The following is a 23,278-nucleotide window of genomic DNA, read 5'->3' as shown; positions in this document are numbered from 1 at the left end:
AACAGCAAGCTCCATTAGCACCACTAGCATGTTTGGAAGATCCCAATCAGGAAGAAAGAGAAGATTCAGTGAAACTGCTTTTGGAAATGTGAATTAGAACCAACAATGGTTATGCCTAGGTCAGTTGCACTATAACCCAAACCCTGACCTGCAGGAACTATTCTCTCTCTACATACAGAGTTGAGAGTAGTACCCATGCTAGCACAACCACAGTTCTCTGAGCACAGCCTATCACCGATACTGAAACAAAGAAGGGAGTTCATGCTAGAGTTTTGTTAGAATTAAAATCCAATAGTGCCTATGCTGTGCTGAAGATATAAAATGCTATCTGAGTACTGATATTATTACATCCTGACCTACTGGCTTAAGAGAAAAAAAAAAGTACATACTTCAAGTCAGACTGAAGACTGAGCTTCAGGGTAAATGATGTCTAAAAGATGTTTTTATAGCTGTCTGTTTAAGAATTCTCCCCACAAACAGTCCTGTTGCAATGGTTCTGCTTCTCCATTAGTCTTCAGCTCTGCCTATAAATACAAATATCTTTATACTTGATGGGAATACTCACCCTGAGAAATCTAGTTCTGCACCAAGGATTTCTTGGGCAGAGTTCCCTTTCAGGCCACACTTTCTCACTCCCTGCTTGGAAGGGAGTGATTTTGTCAACTGTGATGCCCTTTGGACAATTAAAATACAGTGTCTGAAAAGCTCTAATGAGAGAGTGTTTTTTCCAGTCCTCCTAGGATGGATTTCTCTGCTCATGCTAGAGTCATGTGGAAGGCAGGGAACTGAAAATTGGTGGGTGATGCTACAAGCCTTGCTGGGCTGTTGGCAAAAACTGTAAGTAGAGATCCAGTTAATTGTAAGCTATTTGGCACAAGGATTGTATCTTCATATTGGCTGGTACACCATCTAGCAAAAGGGTCCTGGTTTGGGCCTCTTTGCACTAATGTAATACAATAATAATAATTAATAACAGAAGAAACAAAAATGCTGAACTGGCAGAGTAAAAGAGTTGTACTTTTTAAAAAAACAAAAAAACAAAAAACAAAAAACACATTTTTAGATTATGAACCACCCATTAGATTATTAACAGAAATCAGTTGAAAAGTTTACTATTTGCAGTTTTACTCTATCTTTACTTTCTGAATCTCTCTTTTAATTTGGACAATGAAAATATATAAGTTAGTTTTATTTTTGTCTCTTGCCAGTTTCTAGTCAATTTCACTTTCTGGTTCTCTCCCACTCACATAATGCTACAATGCCTATGTTAAAATACTGCAGAGGAATATATATCATCTTACAAACTGTTTCTGCTAAGATTAGAATAAAAGAAGCAGAATTTCACAGAAATATTTCTACCAGTCTTAGGTTTTTTAAAAACTGAATTTTACTAAACCTAAATTTGTGACCAAATTAGACCTGATGCTTTCTCAGTAAACAATCACTTCTTATCGAAAGACAAAATGATGAGAGTTTTACAACTGACACTAACTGTAGAAAGATGGGAATTCTTTGACCTGAGCAAAAGCTGCAATAGAGAAGAACATAGTCCAAAAATCAGCATACAAAACACAAGATGAGCAAAAAAGCACTCCCCCTCCAACAGTCATAGTTACAATCCTTTGACTATTTTTTTGTGGGGGGAGGAGGGGAAATGAGGCAGCAGATAAGCATAAAATCAGATTCAGCAGGTTTGTCTGTGGGAAAATGAGGAAAGTAACCTGCAATGCAAGTGTTTAAAACTAGAGCATCTATTCAGTGTGCTGCATGATGCAAAAATAAAAAGTCAACACCTCAGAAAGCATTTGATGCTACATTAGGTTTCTTGTCACTTAAATGTTAGTGGATTACCACAAATAACTCTCCTGGCCATAGAAATAAAATCATCCACAACAGGCATCACTACTGTGAATCACTGAACCTCTCAAAGTATTCCTACACCTCAGACCGCTGAGATATTTGCCCCTATGCTCCAGAAGATTCAAGAAACGTGAAACTGAAAAGAAATAATATCACAGACCATGTTTCACTGTTTAGAGCAGTAGGAACAATTACAGGATAAAAATCTTTTTAAAATTACAGTACTGTATCTATTTAATAAAACCACCCTGTCACCAAGTGATCTAGGCAACAGATGGTACCAACAGCAGATAATTAACAACAAAAGAATTTTAAAAGTTTAATGTCCATTTTTCATTTGTTATGTTGTCTGTTAATTTTTGCTATTCAATCAGCTGCATAATTAAACCAGGCTGGTCATTTTTTCTTTCTGGTTGTCATGTACTAGCAAAGTGTCTGCCATTATGTATTAACAAAACACTTGCAACTGATTGGTCTGTGGAGCATATGCTGGTCATGTGGTGCTAGTTGTTCCAATCCTCTGCCTTTACAGCTGCCCAAGTAGCAAAGAAACTGCACTCCTGCAGAAGCAAACCTAGCCATCTCCAATAAGGGCTGCGGCAGTCTTCAGAAGAGGAGGGAAGGGGAGTTCACAGATTACAGTAGGACTAAAACCACCACCAGAATCTAAGTTAAGAGCTGTGAGTGAATACAGAGCCAGGAGCTTCCTGACTGAGGTTGGGGGGAGCAGGGGGCAAGAAGGAATCACAAAGGATGTCCTGGGACACACCCAGGACACTTGTTAGGGCACAGGTGCAGCTTAGAACTAAGCTGTTCTGATCAGGTTCACAAGGTAATGGTGTTTTTCTTTAAAATATTTTCACTGAGATTAACAAACACATTATATTTGCTTTTTCAAATAACTTCCTGCCCACGTTAAAAATAAACAAAATTTGAACCTTATACCTGTTCACTGTGTCCTTTGAAGGTCAGCTCCAGCTAGGTTGACCCTGAATATTTTGGAGGAAGAAATCCTTAGGAGAATAACTAAAACAGATGAAGAACTTGAAGTTTATTCTACCTTTCGGCGGATTATAATAGTTACTAACTAGTGCACTTTGTGTCAATATTTTGAACAATAATTGAAAAAAAAAAGGTTATGAACTGTGAAACCTTAAATCATATTGACTGTGGGAAAGCTGGTATATGGGGTGCGACACAAATAGCTGCAAGGTTAAACGATAAGCCTGCAGAACATTATGAGAATTGCAAAAGTATACATTATACTACTACATTTCCTCTAACAAAACTTCCACCTTAGAAATTTTTCAGAAACTAAGGATATTTAGGAGTAGTTCAACTCTAAGGTTGCTATAGGAAATCAAAACTGCTGTTGTCCTAAATTAGGAATTAAGGCTAGCCTCAACATTCCACCCCACTATGCTGCTGGCTAGTAAAGAGTATTGTTATAATGGTTGTTTTTAAGCAATAGGAAATAACAAAACTTCAAATAAAATACAGAACCAACTCCACAAAAGAAAAGTAAAGGAAGAGGGAAAAAAAACCTAGACTAGACTTAGCCCTGGTCTACATTACAAGTTTAGGTTGAATTTAGCAGCGTTAGATTGATGTAACCCTGCCCCTGTTCACACAACGAAGCCATTTTTGTCAACTTAAAGGGCTCTTAAAAATCGATTTCTGTACTCCTCCACGATGAGGGAATTAGCGCTGAAATCGACATCGCCGGGCCGAATTTGGGGTAGCGTGGATGCAATTCGACGGTATTGGCCTCCGGGAGCTATCCCAGAGTGCTCCATTGTGACCGCTCTGGACAGCACTTTCAACTCAGATGCACTAGCCAAGTACACAGCAAAAGCCCCGGGAACTTTTGAATTCCATTTCCTGTTTGGCCAGCATGGTGAGCTGATCAGCACAGGTGACCATGCAGTCCCAGAATCGCAAAAGAGCTCCAGCATGGACCAAACAGGAGGCACTGGATCTGATCGCTGTCTGGGGAGACGAATCTGTGCTATCACAACTCTGTTCCAAAAGACGAAATGCCAAAATATTTGAAAAAATCTCCAAGGGCATGATGAACAGAGGCTACAACAGGGACCCACAGCAACGCCGCATGAAAATTAAGGAGCTCAGGCAAGCATACCAAAAAACCAAAGAGGCAAACAGCCACTCCGGGTCAGAGCCCCAGACATGCCACTTCTATGATGAGCTGCATGCAATTCTAGGGGGGGCCCCTACCACTACCCCACCCCTGTTTGTGGACACCTGCAAGGGGGGAGTCTCATGCAACCGGGATGAGGATTTTGGGGACGAGGAAGATGAGGAGGATGAGGATAGCGCACAGCACACAAGCGGAGAAACCATTCTCCCCAACAGCCAAGAACTGTTTATCACCCTGGAGCCAATACCCTCCCAACCCAACCCTCCCAAGGCGGGCTCACGGACCGGGAAGCCGGAGAAGGCACCTTCGGTGAGTGTACCTTTGTAAATATAATGCATGGTTTAAAAGCAAGCGTGTTTAATGATTAATTTGCCATGAAGACTTGGGATGCATTCGCGGCCAGTACTGCCCCTCCTTTGAAATGGCCAACCCAACGGGTGCTTGGTATGGGAAAGGAGGGCGCTGCTGTTTGAAACCATTCCCACATGTTATGAAGGTTGAAGAAGCTGAAAGACTGTGGCTTACCATGGCTGCCTGCAAGCCGAATTCTGTTGCCCGGCCCAGTGTGTGTGATCTCTCACACCAAACCAGCAGGCCCTCAATATAAAAGGCAAAATGCGACCTTGTAACGAAAGCATATATGCTATGTAATGTTAACAGCTTGGTTCACCGTGAAAGAGTCTACCCATTGTTCTCTAAAATGTGTCTTTTTAAATACTACTCTCCCTTTTTTTCCTCCCACAGCTGCAAATATTTCAACACTCCCCCTATCATCTTCGTCCCAGAGGCTAGCGCAGATAAGAAGGTGAAAAAAACGCACTTGCGATGAAATGTTCTCTGAGCTCATGCAGTCCTCCCGCAATGAAAGAGCTCAGCAGAATGCGTGGAGGCAGACAATGTCAGAGTCCAAGAAAGCAGAAAATGAACACGAGGACAGAAGGAACGAACAAGATGAGAGTTGGTGGGAGCAAAAAGAGTGGTGGCGGGAGCAAGATGAGAGATGGCAGGATGCAATGCTGAGGCTACTGGGGGATCAAACTGATATGCTCTGGCATCTGGTGGAGCTGCAGGAAAGGCAGCAGGAGCACAGACCACCGCTGATGCCCCTGTGTAACCGCCCATCCTCCTCCCCAAGTTCCATAGCCTCCTCACCCAGACGCCGAAGAACGCAGGGTGGGGGAGCTCTGAGCACCCAACCACTCCACCCCAGAGGGCTGCCCAAGCAACAGAAGGCTGGCATTCAATAAGTTTTGAAGTGCAGTGTGGCCTTGTCCTTCCCCTCCTCCACCACTCCACCCGGTGCTTCCCTCCTCCCCCACCCCTCCCGGGCTACCTTGGCAGTTATCCCCCTATTTGTGTAATGAATTAATAAAGAATGCATGATTTTGAAACAATGACAACTTTATTGCCTCTGCAAGTGGTGATCGAAGGGGGGAGGGCGGCTGGCTTACAGGGAAGTAGAGTGAACCAAGAGGGCAGGTTTTCATCAAGGAGAAAAACAGAACTGTCAAACCGTAGCCTGACCAGTCACGAAACTGGTTTCAAAGCTTCTCTGATGTGCAGCGCGCCCTGCTGTGCTCTTCTAATCACCCTGGTGTCTGGCTGCCCGTAATCAACGGCCAGGCAATTTGCCTCAACCTCCCACCCTGCCATAAACATCTCCCCATTACTCTCACAGATACTGTGGAGCACACAGCAAGCGGCAATAACAATTGGAATATTGGTTTCACTGAGGTCTAACTGAGTCAGTAAACTGCGCCAGCGCACTTTTAAATGTCCAAATGCACATTCTACCACCATTCTGCAGTTGCTCAGGCTTTAGTTGAACAACTCCTTACTACTGTTCAGGGTGCCTGTGTAAGGCTTCATGAGCCATGGAATTAAGGGTTAGGCTGGGTCCCCAAGGATAACTATAGGCATTTCAACGTCCCCAACAGTTATTTTCTGGTCTGGGAAGTAAGTTCATTCCTGCAGCTGTTCAAACAGACCAGAGTTCCTGAAGATGCGAGCGTCATGTACCTTTCCTGGCCATCCCATGTTGATGTCGATGAAATGTCCCTTGTGATCCACCAGTGCTTGCAGTACCATTGAAAAGTACCCCTTGCAGTTTATGTACTGGCTGCCAAGGTGGTCCGGTCCCAAGATAGGGATATGCGTTCCGTCTATCGTCCCACCACAGTTAGGGAATCCCATTGCAGCAAAGCCATCCACTATGACCTGCACATTTCCCAGAGTCACTACCCTTGATAGCAGCAGCTCAGTGACTGCACTGGCTACTTGGATCACAGCAGCCCCCGCAGTAGGTTTACCCACTCCAAATTGATTCCCGACTGACTGGTAGCTGTCTGGCGTTGCAAGCTTCCAGAGGGCTATCGCCACTCGCTTTGTGAACTGAGAGGGCTGCTCTCATCTTGGTATTCTTGCGCTTCAGGGCAGGGGAAAGCAAGTCACAAAGTTCCATGAAAGTGCCCTTATGCATGCGAAAGTTTCGCAGCCACTGGGAATCATCCCAGACCTGCAACACTATCCGGTCCCACCAGTCTGTGCTTGTTTCCCAGGCCCAGAATCAGCATTCCATGGCAGGAACCTGCCCCATTACCACCATGATGTCCAAGTCCTCATCACTATTGTGATCACACTGTCGTCGCCTCCTTGCCTGCTTTTGCAGGTTCTGGTTCTGCACATACTTCAGGATAATGCACAAGGTGATTACAATGCTCACAGCAGCAGCGATGAGCGGAGCGGGCTCCATGCTTGCCGTGGTATGGCGTCTGCAGGAGAGCAGAGTTGCAGCGGAAGCGGTGGATAACGACGGATGCCACGAGAATAGATATTTATACCAAACAACGAGAGGACTGCGAGGTGGATTCATGGCACCAGGAGAGCAGAGTTGCAGTGGAAGCGGTGGAGGACAACGGTCAGCACCGCACACATTTCCCGAGGAAGAACACACGTTCCCGGGAGCCCATGACAGACAACATGGAGAAATTCGCTATTGAGACCCGAGCAGGAGAGCAGAGTTGCAGCGGTGGATGACGACGGGATGCCATGAGAATAGATATTTATAAAGAACGATGAGAGGACCTGCGAGGTCGATTCGTGGCACCAGGAGAGCAGAGTTGCAGCAGAAGTGGTGGTTGGATGACGACGGTTAGCAGTCCTACTGCACCGTCTGCTGAAAGCAGTATGGCGTCTGCACGGAAAAAAGGCGCAAAACGATTGTCTGCCTTTGCTTTCATGGAGGTAGGGGCGACTGACGACATATACCCAAAACCATCCGCGATAATGTTTTTGCCCCATCGGGCATCGGGAGCTCAACCCAGAATTCCAATGGGCAGCGGAGACTGCGGGAACTGTGGGATAGCTACCCACAGTGCAACGCTCCAAAAGTCGATGCTAGCCACGGTACTGTGGACGCACTCCGCTGATTTAATGCGCTTAGTGGGGACACACACAATCGACTGTATAAAATCGCTTCCTAAAAATCGACTTCTATAAATTTGACCTAATTTCATAGTGTAGACATAGCCTTAGAAGTTTTAACTATTATTTAGTTTATCATTGTTGTTCTAATCCACAATACTTGAATAGGTATTTTCAGTAAATTCCTCAATTAAGGGACCCTAGAATGGCAGATTAGATATATTTATATAAACTGAAAAGTAATAGGAGCATTGGCCAAGGCAAAATTACAACTTGGTGATTATATACATTCCTCCCATCAGGAACCACATTCCTGAATCTCATCATTTATATGGGGAGATAGGGTTTGTTTTAGGGCTGTCGATTAACAGCAATTAGCTCACGCGATTAAGTCAAAAAAATCAGTCTTAATCGCACTATTAAACAGAATACCAATTGAAATTTATTAAATATTTTGGATGTTTTTCTACATTTTCAAATATACTAATTTCTATTACAACACAGAATACAAAGTGTACAGTGCTCGCTTTATATTATCTTTTATTACAAATATGTACACTGTAAAAATGATAAACAAAAGAAAATGTTTTTCAATTCACCTCATACAAGTACTGTAGTGCAATCTCTTTATTGTGAAAGTGCAACTTACAAATGTAGAATTTTTTTGTTACATAACTGCACTCAAAAACAAAACAATGTAAAACTTTTGGCTGAATAAGAAGTAGGCCTGAGTGGACTTGCAGGCTCTAAAGATTTACATTGTTTTCTTTTTGAACACAGTTTTTTTGTACCTAATTCTACATTTGTAAGTTAAACTTTCATGATAAAGAGATTGCACTACAGTACTTATATTAGGTGAATTGAAAAATACTATTTATTTTGATTTTTAAAGTGCACATATTTGTAATAAAAAATAAATAAAAAGTGAGCACTGTACACTTTGTATTCTATGTTGTAACTGAAATCAATATATTTGAAAATGCAGAAAATATCAAAAATATTTAAATAAATGGTATTTTATTATTGTTTAACAGCATGATTATTCTCAATTAATTTTTTGAATTGCTCAATTAATCCTGATTAATTTTTTTAATCGCTTGACAGCCCTAGTTTGCTTGTTAGTTTTTTTTAATCTGACCTGAAAAACTTTAATAGTAACTATCTCTGTAAAGCATTTTGGGATACAATATTTTTGTACAAATTGTCCTATAAATCAAGTCTTGTCACAACAAAGCACAGAGCTCCTTAATACCAGCAACCGTAGGCAACCATACACTTGGAAAAATTAATTTTTTTAATGGACTCGTGAGTTTGTTTTATAAAGTAACAAAATAAGAAAGAGAAAAACTCTTTCCAGTAAATTAACCTTTCATCTGAAGTACATTAATATTCCCTTTCTCTAATGGACAGTTAACCTAACACTGATTTTCAGGTTTCCTTTTGCTTTGTTACAGTACAAGCAATTTGTTATGGATCAGCAGATAGTTAGCTCTACTTTATGTTATAAAAGAAAGGAATTTCAGTCGTGCCAACTTCAAGCATTCAAAAATATGAGTCAGGCTCCAAAACACACAAGACTGGCTTGAAAAAAAAAAGTTAAATGATAAATGTTGGGGGTTTCCTGAACCTTTAGGGTGCATTCAAGTCATATTTTAAGGCTTTCTTCTGCATGCATTAGAACTAGAAATTTATTTTCTTTAAATGAAAACAGTTTCTCATGCAATCTTTTGATTCCAGCACCTGGGATTCTGAGAAACCAAATATTGCAAGACTCACGATAAAAAAATGCAAGAATTAATGACACTGGAATTTTATTTTAAAAGCCTGGAGGAAAACTCAGACACATCTCCACTACACACTTTGGAAGTCTCCCTTCCATATTAGCTTACGGACAAATAAACTAATACTCTGTTTCTATTACTGTACCTTAAAAAATATTTGTCCATGCCCACATGAAAACTGTGTCCAGTATCGTTACTATCACCACAATTTCTTGCAGACATAGAAATCAACATTTATTGAGAAAAGTAAGCAAAGTCAAATAAAATACTCATAAGTGGGAGCATAAATTGTACAAGAACATAAATATTTTTAAGAAGTATACAGCATATATCTTGAAAGGATAATAAAATAGGTATTTTAAAAATTGGAGAAGGGGTGTATTGAAGCATATAAAAAGAAAAGAACATAATATTCATTTAACTGCTCATATAGTACAAGCCTCAACAATGATAAGATCACAATTTCAGTAAATTCAGAGGAGATGATGGGGAATGGGCCCAGCCATTCTAGCTTGAGGATTGGAATTTTCTTTGATCTATCAGCAAAAATAAAGGTGAAAAATGATTGGGGGTGCGGGGAGAGCTGCCTCTTTTGAAACGCTTAGCAGGGCAAGTTTACAGCCAGCTTTCATTGTATGTGTATTCTTGTGTGTGGAAAGTAGTTATTGTACTGAGGCCTGTCATTGCCCAGGTATATTAATGAGAACCTGCAGGAAAATCTGAATCAGATTGTGTAAACTTTGGCCCCTTCACCTGACCTTTCATTCTGTGTTACACTGTCCCTACTCCTTTCCCACACCCCACCCTTTCAATATACAGTAATCCATTTCCTCAGAACTGTAATCCCTTCACTTTTAACTGGTGAACCAGACAGCTTCACAGAGACTGAGACACTGCTTCATGAATCCATAACATATTTTGAATGTGTCCTCAAAATGTCCTCCTTTCTCGCAAGCTTATGAGGATCAACCCCACAGTGCTCTCTGTCATTTAGATCAGAGAAACCCAAACTCCTACATAATAATATTGGTGCAAGGGAGTATCACGTGGAGTTTATACTGGAGAATTTTTTTTTATAGGACTGGATTAGAGGGTTAATTCTGAACAGCTATGCAATGACAAGTATTAGCCAGCAAATATGTGAAATTCAGTAATATAAGAGGTTTTACTGTACCATGTAAAACACCATGTTATTGCAAAAACCTTAATAGAACAAGGGTAGGTGTACCAGTGACAGATATTATTTACTTTCTGAACCTTGTCTACAATGAAACAGTAAGATTTTGGCAAATAAATTTTAACCATAATTGAACAAGTAAAACAAAACTAAGTACTTCTTTAGTAAGTGTATGTGTGACGGTCGGTGCCCCCCATAAGGCTTTATGGAAATATGCTTATGTATGTGTATATAAATATAACATAACTAGAATGTGTTGTACGCTACATAGGCCATGTAACATATCCCTGTAAAGGTCATAATCTACTGAATCTATTAATCCTATTTGTAGGCACGTATCATTTTTGTATTTGAAGTTATGAATATTGGCTGCATACTTGTTTGATTCTAAGTAGGCTGTAGTGAAGCAGTTGATCAACTTCCTGAGAAAAGACTATTCTCAGTAAGTGCCCCATCAAGAAACACTTAAGCCAACAATGAACTTGGAGACACCAATCCACATCTAGGCTTTCCAAGGAATGTGGCTTGGCTGGTAAGGAACTCAGTCATGCATGGACAGGTGACTTGCCCAGGTGACTCCAATACTCCATTTTTTGCAGCTGGACTTTGCATAGGAGAGAGGAGGGGGTCTCCAACCATAAGAGAAAGTCTATTTAAGCCCATGGGAGACCCCCTCCATTTGGTCTTCAGCTGGCTAAAGAGAGAGCCTCTCCACCCCCAAAGATACCTGAAAGAAACTGGAACAAAGGACAGTGACTGCAAGGGGTGTGAGTGATTGCTGGACCCAGACTAAAAGGAGATTAGTCTGTAAAAGGAAGCAGTCTGGAACTGGTAAGGATTTTATCTGCATTCAGTTGGATTAGACATAGACTGACGTGTTTTATTTTATTTTACTTGGTAATTCACTTTGTTCTGTCTGTCACTACTTGGAACCACTTAAATCCTACTTTCTGTATTTAATAAAATCACTTTTTACTTCTTAATTAACTCAGAGTATGTATTAATACCTGGGGGGGCAAACAGCTGTGCATATATCTCTATCAGTATTTTAGAGGGCGAACAATTTATGAGTTTACCCTGTATAAGCTTTATACGGGGTAAAACGGATTTATTTGGGTTTTAGACACCATTGGGAGTTGGGCATCTGAGTGTTAAAGACAAGAACACTTCTGTAAGCTGCTTTCAGTTAAGTCTGCAGCTTTGGGGCAAGCAGTTCAGACCCTGGGTCTGTGTTGGAGCAGACGGGCGTGTCTGGCTCAGCAAGACAAGGTGCTGGGGTCCTGAGCTGGCAGGGAAAGCAAGGGCAGAAGTACTCTTGGCACATCAGGTGGCAGCTCCCAAGGGGGTTTCTGTGATCCAACCCATCACAGTGTGAAAACTGGAATATTAAAATCTAATGTTGGAAGGCACATTCTCAAAATCTGTCCAGGAGCTGTGCACACAAACTCAGCTATGTACATGTCTTACATTCGGATATCACGTTTATTATATTAAAACTCTGAACAGAATGCATGCTTACCTTTCTGTCTCTTCATTTGGGGAAAGTTGCTGATTGTGGTTGCTTGAACTATTTCCACTACGATCTGATACCTAGTTTTAAAGAGGGGAGAAAAAAAAAAAGATAAAAGATGGTCTTTTATAAATTTGCTCTTCACATTGCACACTTTTAGAAGTAAAAATGTAGAACAAACTCACATTCCCATTCAGAGGGCGAGTATGTCTGGAAACAGAGTGGGAGAGGAGAATTCTCAAAGATGGAACAAACAAAAAATGAAAATCATTCAAAAAACCCAGCAATAATTCGGATGTCCCCTTGTCTCCACTGAAACCCTTGGGATACTGTATGACAGGTTCTTAAAAACTCAATAAAATTAATGAAAGTGTAATACAAAACCATGGTCTTAAAATTCAAAGGTGAAACAAAGTAATGTTGGCAAACAGAGTGAGATTGAAATGTAATAAACTTGGCAGAGTGGTGAAATTAAAAACATGCCTGAGGGAATAATTAAGACTTCATTGTAAAACTGAGACAGATTTCAGGAGAGAGTTCCACGTGCAATGGTCTCCTACAGCAAAGGCAGACTTGTTTGCTGATGTAACATGCAATTGTAGTATGCAAAGGGGAAGGAATTCAGGTAGCTGTAAGGATGATGCAGTCAGGGTCTGTATCTTTTAAGGCTTTAAAACCAAAATCCATTACTTTGTACAAAGTCAATGTACAGAATGAGGTGTAGTAGACTCAAGGTTACTCAATCAGCGAGTAAACTGCAAGTCCCCGAGAAACCCTGCTGAAAAGGGAAATACACTGTGCTGTCCAGGCATAATGAACAAATTCTGCTAAGAAAGAAAAGAGAATCCTCCCCCCCCCCCCCCCCATCAGAGACAGACATGCTCAGAGTGGCAGAGGAAGGGAAGGGAAGGATGGGGTTTCCTCTACCATCCCTTTTCCTACCCCAGAAAAAGCAAGAGAGTAAGAACCACAGTTAACCAAAAAAAGCAGTCACTGAAAGTTATGTCCTTATAATTAATAACCTGGCTGCTTGGTCATTTGTCCCTGTTCCTGACCTGAGTTACACACAGACCTATACTTGAAGCTTGGGAGGTAGATACATTTGTACAGAAAGAAAAAACAAACTGCACACAGCAGCAGCAGTTGGAAGATAACATAGTTAAGAAGTGGTGATATTTTTATTCAAGATATTTCTACTGTTCATTCATCTTTATGGCTTTCATAAAGTCCTTGCTTCACTGAAACTTTAATTATTCTGTCACACTGAGATATTCAACACTTTTCCTCTGAGCATATTAGTGAGGATTAACTAATAGTTTCTGAACTTTTCTAACATTCTCAGAAAATGTGCCTAACCAGTTTTTATGGCTACTGTAAATTTACGCATACGTTTGTTTTTGAACACCTTCCATACTGCATTGGACTTTTTCTGCCATTACTTTATCCCGGTTGATTTCACTCAACAGCACATGCTTTTCAAAATACCTATGAGGAAGAACGGCCCACTGGTCACCGTGCTAGCCTGGGACTAGAGTCAATTCCTTGCTATAACACAGACTTCCTGTGTCCTGGGAAAGTCACTTAATCTCTCTCTGTGCCTCAGCTCCTCCTCTGTAAAAATGGAGGTAGTAGCACTTCTCTACCACACAGGGGTGTGGTGAGTATAACTACATTAAGCATTGTGAGTACTCAGATACTATGGTAAAAGGCAGCCAAATTAGTACCACAGATAACATACTTGGTTCCCAATTACCCAGATAAATTATTTTTTTCTTGCCACTCTAGTCCTAACTATTAGAATTGCTATGATGCCTAGAATATCTAAGCTGTGAAAGCATTTAAGCAATCCTAATAGGACTAAAATGGCGAGAAAAAAATTAAATTATCTGGGTTACTGGAAATAAAATAAACTAATGCATAAGTGAGTCAATTATTTTTCAGTTCTTTTTAGCTTACTCCATTTCATTTTTTTTAAAAAGAGCTGCACATGTTGTAAACTGTGTGATCACAGGCTCATGTTGCTGGTACCCCTGTCTTTCCCTGCGCCAATCCCCTTCCCCTACTGTTTGTTATCCTTACTCTTCTCATCACTTCTAAAGCAAGAAAATAAGCTTTGTGGCAGGGCTGTAGTCTATGTTTTACCATGAAGCATCTAGTAACCCGTGGTGCTACACAAATAAAATAATAATTGTGATACTGCGCTACCTTAATCACAGCTGCTAATCAGAGGGAAAATTAACCATCAGCTTCCTCCCTTTATCATCTTTCATTCTCAGCCACTTCTAGTTCATTCAACCTCTTTATCTCACACAAATTTATGGCACTATATAAAACTACTACCTATGGTTTCAGACCTCATAGGTAAGGATTCTCCTTTCCTTCCCTATTCTCTGCAATCTCATTCAACTTTCCAAAGGACCTTAAATTTGGGGAGAAGGGAAGTTCAAGGATTGTGGGTCACATTGTCATGATCCCACTGTATGTATATATTCTGTATTTTCTCTTAAGGTTTTCACATCCTTATGAAGAAAATTTATCTGTAAGACCCTTTTCCTTGATGAAAGGAAATAAGGACATAAATATTGTAACTACTTCACAAAAACAGGAGTCAAAACTTTCCCCAAAATAACAAAGCAGCAATGGAAGGTAGCTATCCTTCGAAGTCACATGATCTTCTGCTCTGGAAACCTTCAATATTTCATTCCCAGTGCTGAAGCCCAAGGAAGGTATTCCAGTTCTCCAGCAGATATAGGTAGGTGGATGAAAAGGTGATCAAGACAGTTAAGTCCAAAGCTGACCGTGAAGCATTACAAAGGGATCTCACAAAACTGGGTGACTGGGCAACAAAACGGCAGATGAAATTCAATGTTGATAAGTGCAAAGTAATCCACACTGGAAAATATGATTTAAAAAAATAAAAATAAAAAAAATCAGATTTTTTTTATTTAAATTGGATTTTTTTGATAAAATGCTTTTTGAGGAAAAAATCTAAAGATAGCTTTAATTAAGATACATTATAGCTCAAAGATATCTCATCATGGAATAGGGATTATAAATTCTAATTCTATAGTATGAGACAATATATTCATGTAATGTTTAAGAAAAGTTTTGTAAATGAGTTCCAATAGTTCATGGATTAGGGACCCAATCTTATGGGGTTCCAGGGGCTTCTGTATAGATCAGGGGTCGGCAACCTTTCAGAAGCGGTGTGCCGAGTCTTCATTTATTCACTCTAATTTAAGGTTTCGCGTGTCAGTAATACATTTTAACGTTTTTAGAAGGTCTCTTTCTATAAGTCTATAATATATAACTAAACTATTGTTGTATGTAAAGTAAATAAGATTTTTAAAATGTTTAAGAAGCTTCATTTAAAATTAAATTAAAATGCAGAGCCCCCCGGACCAGTGGCCAGGACCCGGGCAGTGTGAGTGCCACTGAAAATCAGCTCGTGTACCGCCTTCGGCACGTGTGCCATAGATTGCCTACCCCTGTTTGAGCAGCATATTCCATAAGTCTTGAGGTCTTTCTGAGTGTAGCCTTCATTGATTTGAGATCTACCATACCATTCTCTCACTAGAAGGGAAAGCCTACGGCCTGCTGCCATTATAAGGAGACCCAGTTTGGGAATATTTGAATGAAGTTCCTCTACCTGTGGGTAAGACAGGCATGTGTGCAAAATGCAAACAGTGCAACAAAGAAATGCAAGGCCTGGTTGCCTGAATGAAACAACACCACGAGAAGTGTTCCTTCTCAGGAGGAAGCTGCGTTGAAGATGATGAAAGGAACATGTCTGAACATGCAGGATCTTCAGGTTGGTAAACCTTTTTTTAATTCATACTTCTTTCTTAAGGACTGCCTGTCTTCCTTCTGGATTATTCTTGAATTCTCATGGTTGAGCAAAAAATATTGTTGTTACTCTATGGTACTATCATTTTAGATGCAGTTGTGATAAAAAATAAATAGCTGAAATAGGCAGATCTTCCTTTTACAATTTCCCCTTTAAAGTAGTACTGAGTGTCAGTGAATGCACTGAGTAATACTAAATGAGCAGTATGGTAATAATAATTAAATAACTGCATTGACTTATTTTGTTTAGGAGAATCCATCCTCAACATACAGGATTCTGAAGAAGACTATCCACTTTCAAGATCACCATCATTTTCTATAGTTTCAGCGTTATCTGGCAATGACAGTGTTTCAGTCACATCATGTATGTCACATAGCCATAGATAAGTTAGAGATAAGAACCAGCAGATTACAAAAAGAGGTAATTGATGGGAAAACTGCCCAGTTTGTTTATGCAACAAACTCTCCTTTCCATATTATTGAGAACCCATACTTCATGAACATGGTTCAGTCATTGATGGGTGGAGCAATGTCCACAATGATCCTGTTGTATGTGCTTGTGTGAGAATAGAAGAAGGGAATGTCTTCCTTACAGAAACAATTGATACATCAGGAAATGCACACACAGCAGAATACTTACAAGAAGTAGCAGCAAAAGCTATAACAAACTGTGAAAAAAAATTCAAATATCTAGTACGCAGCTTGGTCACAGACAATGCTGCAAATGTATCCAAGATGAGAAGCCATTTAGAAGAGAGTCCCAAGCTAATAACATACGGTTGCAGTGCTCATTTGATGCACCTCCTAGTCAAAGACTTCAGTGTTCCAGAAATAAAGGTTAATGTTGTTGAAATTGCAAAATACTTCCGTAACAACCACTTTGCAGCAGCTGCTCTGAAAAAAGTGGGAGGAACCAAGCTAACTCTCCCACAAGACGTGCGGAGTAGTGGACTGTTTTGAGCACTATATCAAGAAGTGGCCTAATCTGATGACAGTTTGCAAACAAAATCATGAAAAAATACATGGCACTGTCACAGCCAAAGTTCTCAACATCGGTCTTGAGAGAAATGTTGAACCAGGGTGGCCAACCTGTGGCTCCGGAGCCACATGCGGCTCTTCAGAAGTTACTATGCGGGACCTTGTATAGGCACCGACTCCAGGGCTGGGGCTACAGGCACCAACTTTCCAATGTGCCGGGGGGTGCTCACTGCTCAACCCCTGGCTCTGCACAGGCCCTGTCCCCACTCCACCCTTTCCCACCCTCTCCCCTGAGCCTGCCATGCCCTTACTCCTCCCCAGAGCCTCCTGCATGCCACGAAAGAGCTGATTGGGAGCGGGGAAGGCGCTGATCAGCGGGGCTGCCGGTGGGCGTAAGGTGCTGGGAGCCAGGAGGGGGGGGGGGGCGGAGTGCGGAGCTGATGGAGGGGCTGCTGGGAGGGATAGCTCAGTGGTTTGAGCATTGGCCTGCTAAACCCAGGGTTGTGAGTTCAATCCTTGAGGGGGCCACTTAGGGATCTGGGGCAAAATCAGTACTTGGTCCTGCTAGTGAAGGCAGGGGGCTGGACTCGATGACCTTTCAGGGTCCCTTCCAGTTCTATGAGATAGGTATATCTCCATATATTATTATTAAATCAAATCCACCCTGATCCCAACTATACATACAAAATGATGGGGTCTAAATTAGCTGTTATCACTTAAGAAAGAGTTCTTGGAGTCATTGTGGACAGTTCTCTGAAAACATCTTTCCAATGTGAGACAGCAATCTAAAAAGCTAACAGAGTGTTAGGAACTATTAGGAAAGGCATAGATAATAAAACAGAAAATATCATAATGCCACTATAAAATCCCTAGTACGCCCACACTTTGAATACTGCATGCAATTCTGGCCACACCATCTCAAAAAAGATACATTAGATTTGGAAAAAATACAGAGAAGGGAAACAAAACTGATTAGGGGTATGGAACAGGTTCCATAGGAAGAGAGATTAAAAAGACTGGGACTATTCAGCTTACAAAAGAGATGACTAAGGGGGGATATGATAGAGGTGTATAAAATCATGAATGATGTGGAGAAAGCAAATACATAAGCGTTCTTTACCCCTTCACATAATACAAAAACCAAGGGTCACCCAATGAAATTAATCGGCAACAGGTTTAAAACAAAACAAAAGGAAGTACTTCTTCACACAACACACAGTCAGGGGATGTTGTGAAGGCCAAAAGCATAACTGGGTTCAAAAAATAACCAGATAAATTCATGGAGGATAGGTCCATGAATGGCTATTATCCAAGACAGTCAGTGACACAACCCCATGCTCTAGGTGTCTGTAGGCCTCTGACTGCCAGATGCTGACTGGATGGAAGGGGATGGATCATTCAGTTATTGCCCTGTTCAGTTCATTCCATCTGAAGCATCTGGCACTGGCCACCTACATTGCCTCTAAGGTGCATGCCTGCACAACCACGCAGGAGGCCACCAAGGGGGCCACAGGTATGCACACTGCACTCCCCCGGCCCCGGCCCCAGCCCCAGGGCGGCTGCAGCCGGAGAGAGACACCTCTCTCCCCGCCACAGCCCTGGGTAGGGCTGCACCCTAAACCTCTCATCCCCAGCCCCACCCCAAAGCCCACACCCCCATCTGGAGCCCTCACTCCCCTGCACCCCAACCCTCTGCCCCCTCCCGCACCCTGAACCCTCATCCCCAGCCCCACCCTAAACCCCACACCCCCAGCTGGAGATGGAGCCGGAGCCCTCACTCCCCTGCACCCCAGCCCTCTGCCCCAGCCCTGAGCTCCCTCCCACACACCAAACCCCTTGGTCCAACCCCCGCCACACATCACCTCCATATTGGTGCACATAAATTCATTCCACCCATGCATGGGAAAAATTAGAGGGAATATTGCTGGCCACTGTTGGATGACAAGATAGTAGGCTAGATGGACCATTGTTCTGACCTAGCATGGCCATTCTTACGTTTTTCACTTATGGAAGCCAAAGGGATGTGTCTGCACAGCAAGAGAGCAAGTTTTCACTAGGGATCCAATTATGAACTAAAATTTATATTATTAATACTAATAAACTATGACTTGAAAAGTCTCTCTCAAACACTAACAACAAAAAGCAAAGTTCTTCTATTGTTTAAAAAGAACTCTAAAGAAAACATGTACAGACAACACACAGAATAATGTAAGACCTAAAATAGGACAGATGATAAGTTGAAGGGGGGGGGGGGGGGAGGAGAAAGAGTTGGCCTTCTCAACTTAGACTCCTTGTATCAAAGATAAGCGAATAAAGAATTCTTGTCAAGATGAGAAGTCTCAGCAATAAGATTTAAGAACGATAGATATTTCACGTAGAGGATGTGGAAGTGTTGTGAAGGGCATGGCTTTGTTGTGTTGGCTATTGTCAACTACACACTTATAGGATTTAACATAACCTTCCAAATCAAGGCCAATTTATGTAGGCAGCGCAGAATACTAAGGAAACAGTCCAAACAGTTCTAATTGGATAGTTTCCTAATCCACAATAGTTGCCTTTAACATAATAAAATAAAATAAATAATAAAAGATACCCCGCTCCCCTTTAAAAACAAAAGGCTATGGCCATGAAATCTACCACTCCCTACAAATTATATCTAACTTTCTCTATACACTTGGCTTTAAAACAACGTTACTCCAAAAAAACCCACTAACAGACATTTAAAGAACTACTTTCCACCTTCATATTAACACTACTGTGCTCATTGGGCAAATATAGTGCCCATCTATAAAAAGGGAAATAAAAACAACCCAGGAAACTACAGACCAGTTAGTTTAACTTCTGTGCCAGGGAAGATAATGGAGCAAGTAATTAAGGAAATCATCTGCAAACACTTGGAAGGTGGTAAGGTGATAGGGAACAGCCAGCATGGATTTGTAAAGAACAAATCATGTCAAACCAATCTGATAGCTTTCTTCGATAGGATAACGAGTCTTGTGGATAAGGGAGAAGCTGTGGATGTGGTATACCTAGACTTTAGTAAGGCATTTGATACGGTCTCGCATGATATTCTTATCGATAAACTAGGCAAATACAATTTAGATGGGGCTACTATAAGGTGGGTGCATAACTGGCTGGATAACCGTACTCAGAGAGTTGTTATTAATGGTTCCCAATCCTGCTGGAAAGGCATAACGAGTGGGGTTCCGCAGGGGTCTGTTTTGGGACCGGCTCTGTTCAATATCTTCATTAACGACTTAGATATTGGCACAGAAAGTACGCTTATTAAGTTTGCGGATGATACCAAACTGGGAGGGATTGCAACTGCTTTGGAGGACAGGGTCATAATTCAAAATGATCTGGACAAATTGGAGAAATGGTCTGAGTTAAACAGGATGAAGTTTAACAAAGACAAATGCAAAGTGCTCCACTTAGGAAGAAAAAATCAGTTTCACACATACAGAATGGGAAGAGACTGTCTAGGAAGGAGTACGGCAGAAAGGGATCTAGGGGTTATAGTGGACCACAAGCTAAATATGAGTCAACAGTGTAATGCTGTTGCAAAAAAAGCAAACATGATTCTGGGATATATTAACAGGTGTGTTGTGAGCAAGACACGAGAAGTCATTCTTCCGCTCTACTCTGCTCTGGTTAGGCCTCAGCTGGAGTATTGTGTCCAGTTTTGGGCACCGCATTTCAAGAAAGATGTGGAGAAATTGGAAAGGGTCCAGAGAAGAGCAACAAGAATGATTAAAGGTCTTGAGAACATGACCTATGAAGCAAGACTGAAAGAATTGGGTTTGTTTAGTTTGGAAAAGAGAAGACTGAGAGGGGACATGATAGCAGTTTTCAGGTATCTAAAAGGGTGTCAGAAGGAGGAGGGAGAAAACTTGTTCACCTTAGCCTCTAAGGATAGAACAAGAAGCAATGGGCTTAAACTGCAGCAAGGGAGGTCTAGGTTGGACATTAGGAAAAAGTTCCTAACTGTCAGGGTGGTTAAACACTGGAATAAATTGCATAGGGAGGTTGTGGAATCTCCATCTCTGGAGATATTTAAGAGTAGGTTAGATAAATGTCTATCAGGGATGGTCTAGACAGTATTTGGTCCTGCCATGCGGGCAGGGGACTGGACTCGATGACCTCTCGAGGTCCCTTCCAGTCCTAGAATCTATGAATCTATGAATCTATTGGCAAATATTAGGGAAGTGACTGTTCTTTAAGAGATTTTTAAAAGTTGCTGTTATATTTTTAATGCCACTTCTTAACCTTTTGAAGAGTTGAACAGTCTACCTACCCCCAAGCATTCTCGTGAGGTAGAAAAAATTTTAAGAGGCTTTTATAAGTTGTTATGAAATCTAGCTATATGAATTATAAAACAGTACACTCTGCTCTCTGGGCTTTTGTTTTTGTCCCAACAGGTTACTAATGGCCTGGTAGGTATGTCTGTTTGGCATCTGATGGTAAATCCCATCCTGAAGGTTTTGAATGTGGAATGACCCATCTTAGTTTTAAACTGTCCATAATATCTTTCACTGAGGGGCCATCAAGGATTTCTCTTTGTCCATCCATTCTTTAGGCAGAGGCTGACCAAGTGTATCACAAGAAAAGAACCTCGACAGGCCTCTATGAAGGGTGGGCCAGTAGGGGATGCATGTGCAAAGTTTCTCATGCGCTGATATATTTTGAAAATCTGGGAGATGCATTTTATTGTAAAGAAAAAAATACCCTACTCTTTAATGGCCACGTATAAGTATTTTTAAGCATTCTATAGCTACATAATCCCAAATGGCTATACGACCTTCAGAGAATTCCAGCAGGAACAAGGAGAAAAGCCACCTGGCCTCAGTGTCTGTCTCCTCTCAAGCTCCAGCCCTCTCCCCCCCTCCTCCAAACCACACTTGCTTTTTTCTAGTGTCCTTGGAAATTAACTCTCCGCAGTGGGACCAGCCCTATTATCCTGCACATCTCCACAGTGTGGGCAGGCAGTTATGATCCCATCTCTAAGGACGTTACACTCTCCCAGTCAGCTCTGGGTTAGGGCATGTAGGCCCAGTCACAATTTCTGTATGGACTCGTGTCTTTTTGGATAGAAAATAAGGTTCAAGGGGCCTCTCTGTGAATGAATTTGTGCATGTGCTATTGTCCATGTTGAATAATTAAGGAGTGAAAATACTAGTAGCATAAACTGATTTATTACAAGGGAAATCCCATCAGCTATGTGGAACCATGAAGATTAGCACACTTACCAATAAATGATTTCAAGCCCATCCAACCCCCCCACCCAGCTTTTAACCCTCTTGCTAAGAACATAAGAATGGTTGTACTGGGTCACTCCATATCCCAGGCGCTATGATCCCCTTCCCAACTGCTTGCCTCATTTTTTATCTTCCCAGCTTTTGATCCTCCCACCTACCCAAACAATAAGTACCCAGTTCCAATCACCTTAAGTCCTATTGTTAATAAATCAATCTAACAGAAAACCCAGTGACATTTCAGAAAAAGAAAGTTGTGTATCCACATATATTATGGAGGATTTCACTTCTCTTAGGAATTGGAACTACTTTGACTGCAGTGAGAATCAAGAATCTGAGGAATTATCTATCAATACCTGGAGACTTCCTTCAGTGCAGTGATATAATATCTTGATCTCAGGGAAATGGGAAGGAATTAAATTCTTCTCCAATGACAAACCACAATTTGGATGTTTCAAAGGAATACTGAGTTTCACATTAACTATAATTTCTTAGGATAATTCTCTTCAATAGCCAAGTCTAAACTATAAAACTGTTACTATCTAAATCAGATGGCTTAGAGGTTACCAAGAAGCGATCTCAGTTAGCTTATTTTCAAATATAAACAAAACTAAAATAAAAAGTTTGTCATTCTTTGACTTTTGTGGATTAACAGCCTACAAAAAAAAAGTGCACAGAAATGCTACATGTCATTCTAGGACAAGGAATGAAGAGTGTCCTCCAACTAAAATTATGGGATACAGGGAATTTTAAGTGAGCAGAATGCTATTACCCAGATTGGAATTTGACCAGGAAACCAGGGTTGATACCCATATGCCAGAGATTTATTTGTTAGAGGGAGTTAATCAGAAAAATTCTCACCACTGCAAAGTAACTTGTTCCCAGTTGTAAGCATTCAAGAGCTTATTTTCCCTTCTCCTCTATACTTTCCTGTGGTTTATTAGCTAAATATACCATGACATGTCATTTACTTTGTTCATCCACAGACACACCTTTGTGTGGTTTCCCCAACCTCAACCCTTAGAACATTCACAGACAAATCACTACCCTACTCTGAAAAATGTGCCACTGAATCTTTACATGGCCACAAGAGTCTCTTCCACAGGTGCTTATACACTACGAGGATGGGGACAGACAGATAAATTAAACATAGCAAGGAGACTGCACTTCCAGCAGCACAGTGCTACTCGGCCACCAAGCTGGGATACCGGTATTATACAGATCCTGAGGAAACAGTATCACCTGCTGAATCACAAACACCATGTCCCTGCAAGAATCCTGAGATTTTCCTGA

At 41.2% G+C, this 23,278-nt stretch overlaps 1 protein-coding gene across 1 annotated transcript in view; it reads right to left on the bottom strand.

The window, feature by feature from the left end:
• Positions 1–23,278, bottom strand: part of SNX25 (sorting nexin 25) — a 172,213-nt gene that overhangs the window by 83,172 nt on the left and 65,763 nt on the right. Inside the window, exon 6 of the mRNA XM_065405159.1 lies at positions 11,919–11,989. Within this exon, the coding sequence (XP_065261231.1) occupies positions 11,919–11,989 (71 nt within the window). The remainder of the gene's footprint in view (positions 1–11,918; positions 11,990–23,278) is intronic.

Source organism: Emys orbicularis, chromosome 5, assembly GCF_028017835.1.
Source record: "Emys orbicularis isolate rEmyOrb1 chromosome 5, rEmyOrb1.hap1, whole genome shotgun sequence".
In the NCBI taxonomy this organism is placed as follows: Eukaryota; Metazoa; Chordata; order Testudines; family Emydidae; genus Emys; species Emys orbicularis.
Note: the sequence above shows the minus strand (reverse complement) of the source record. Positions and strands in the feature narration are given on the sequence as shown.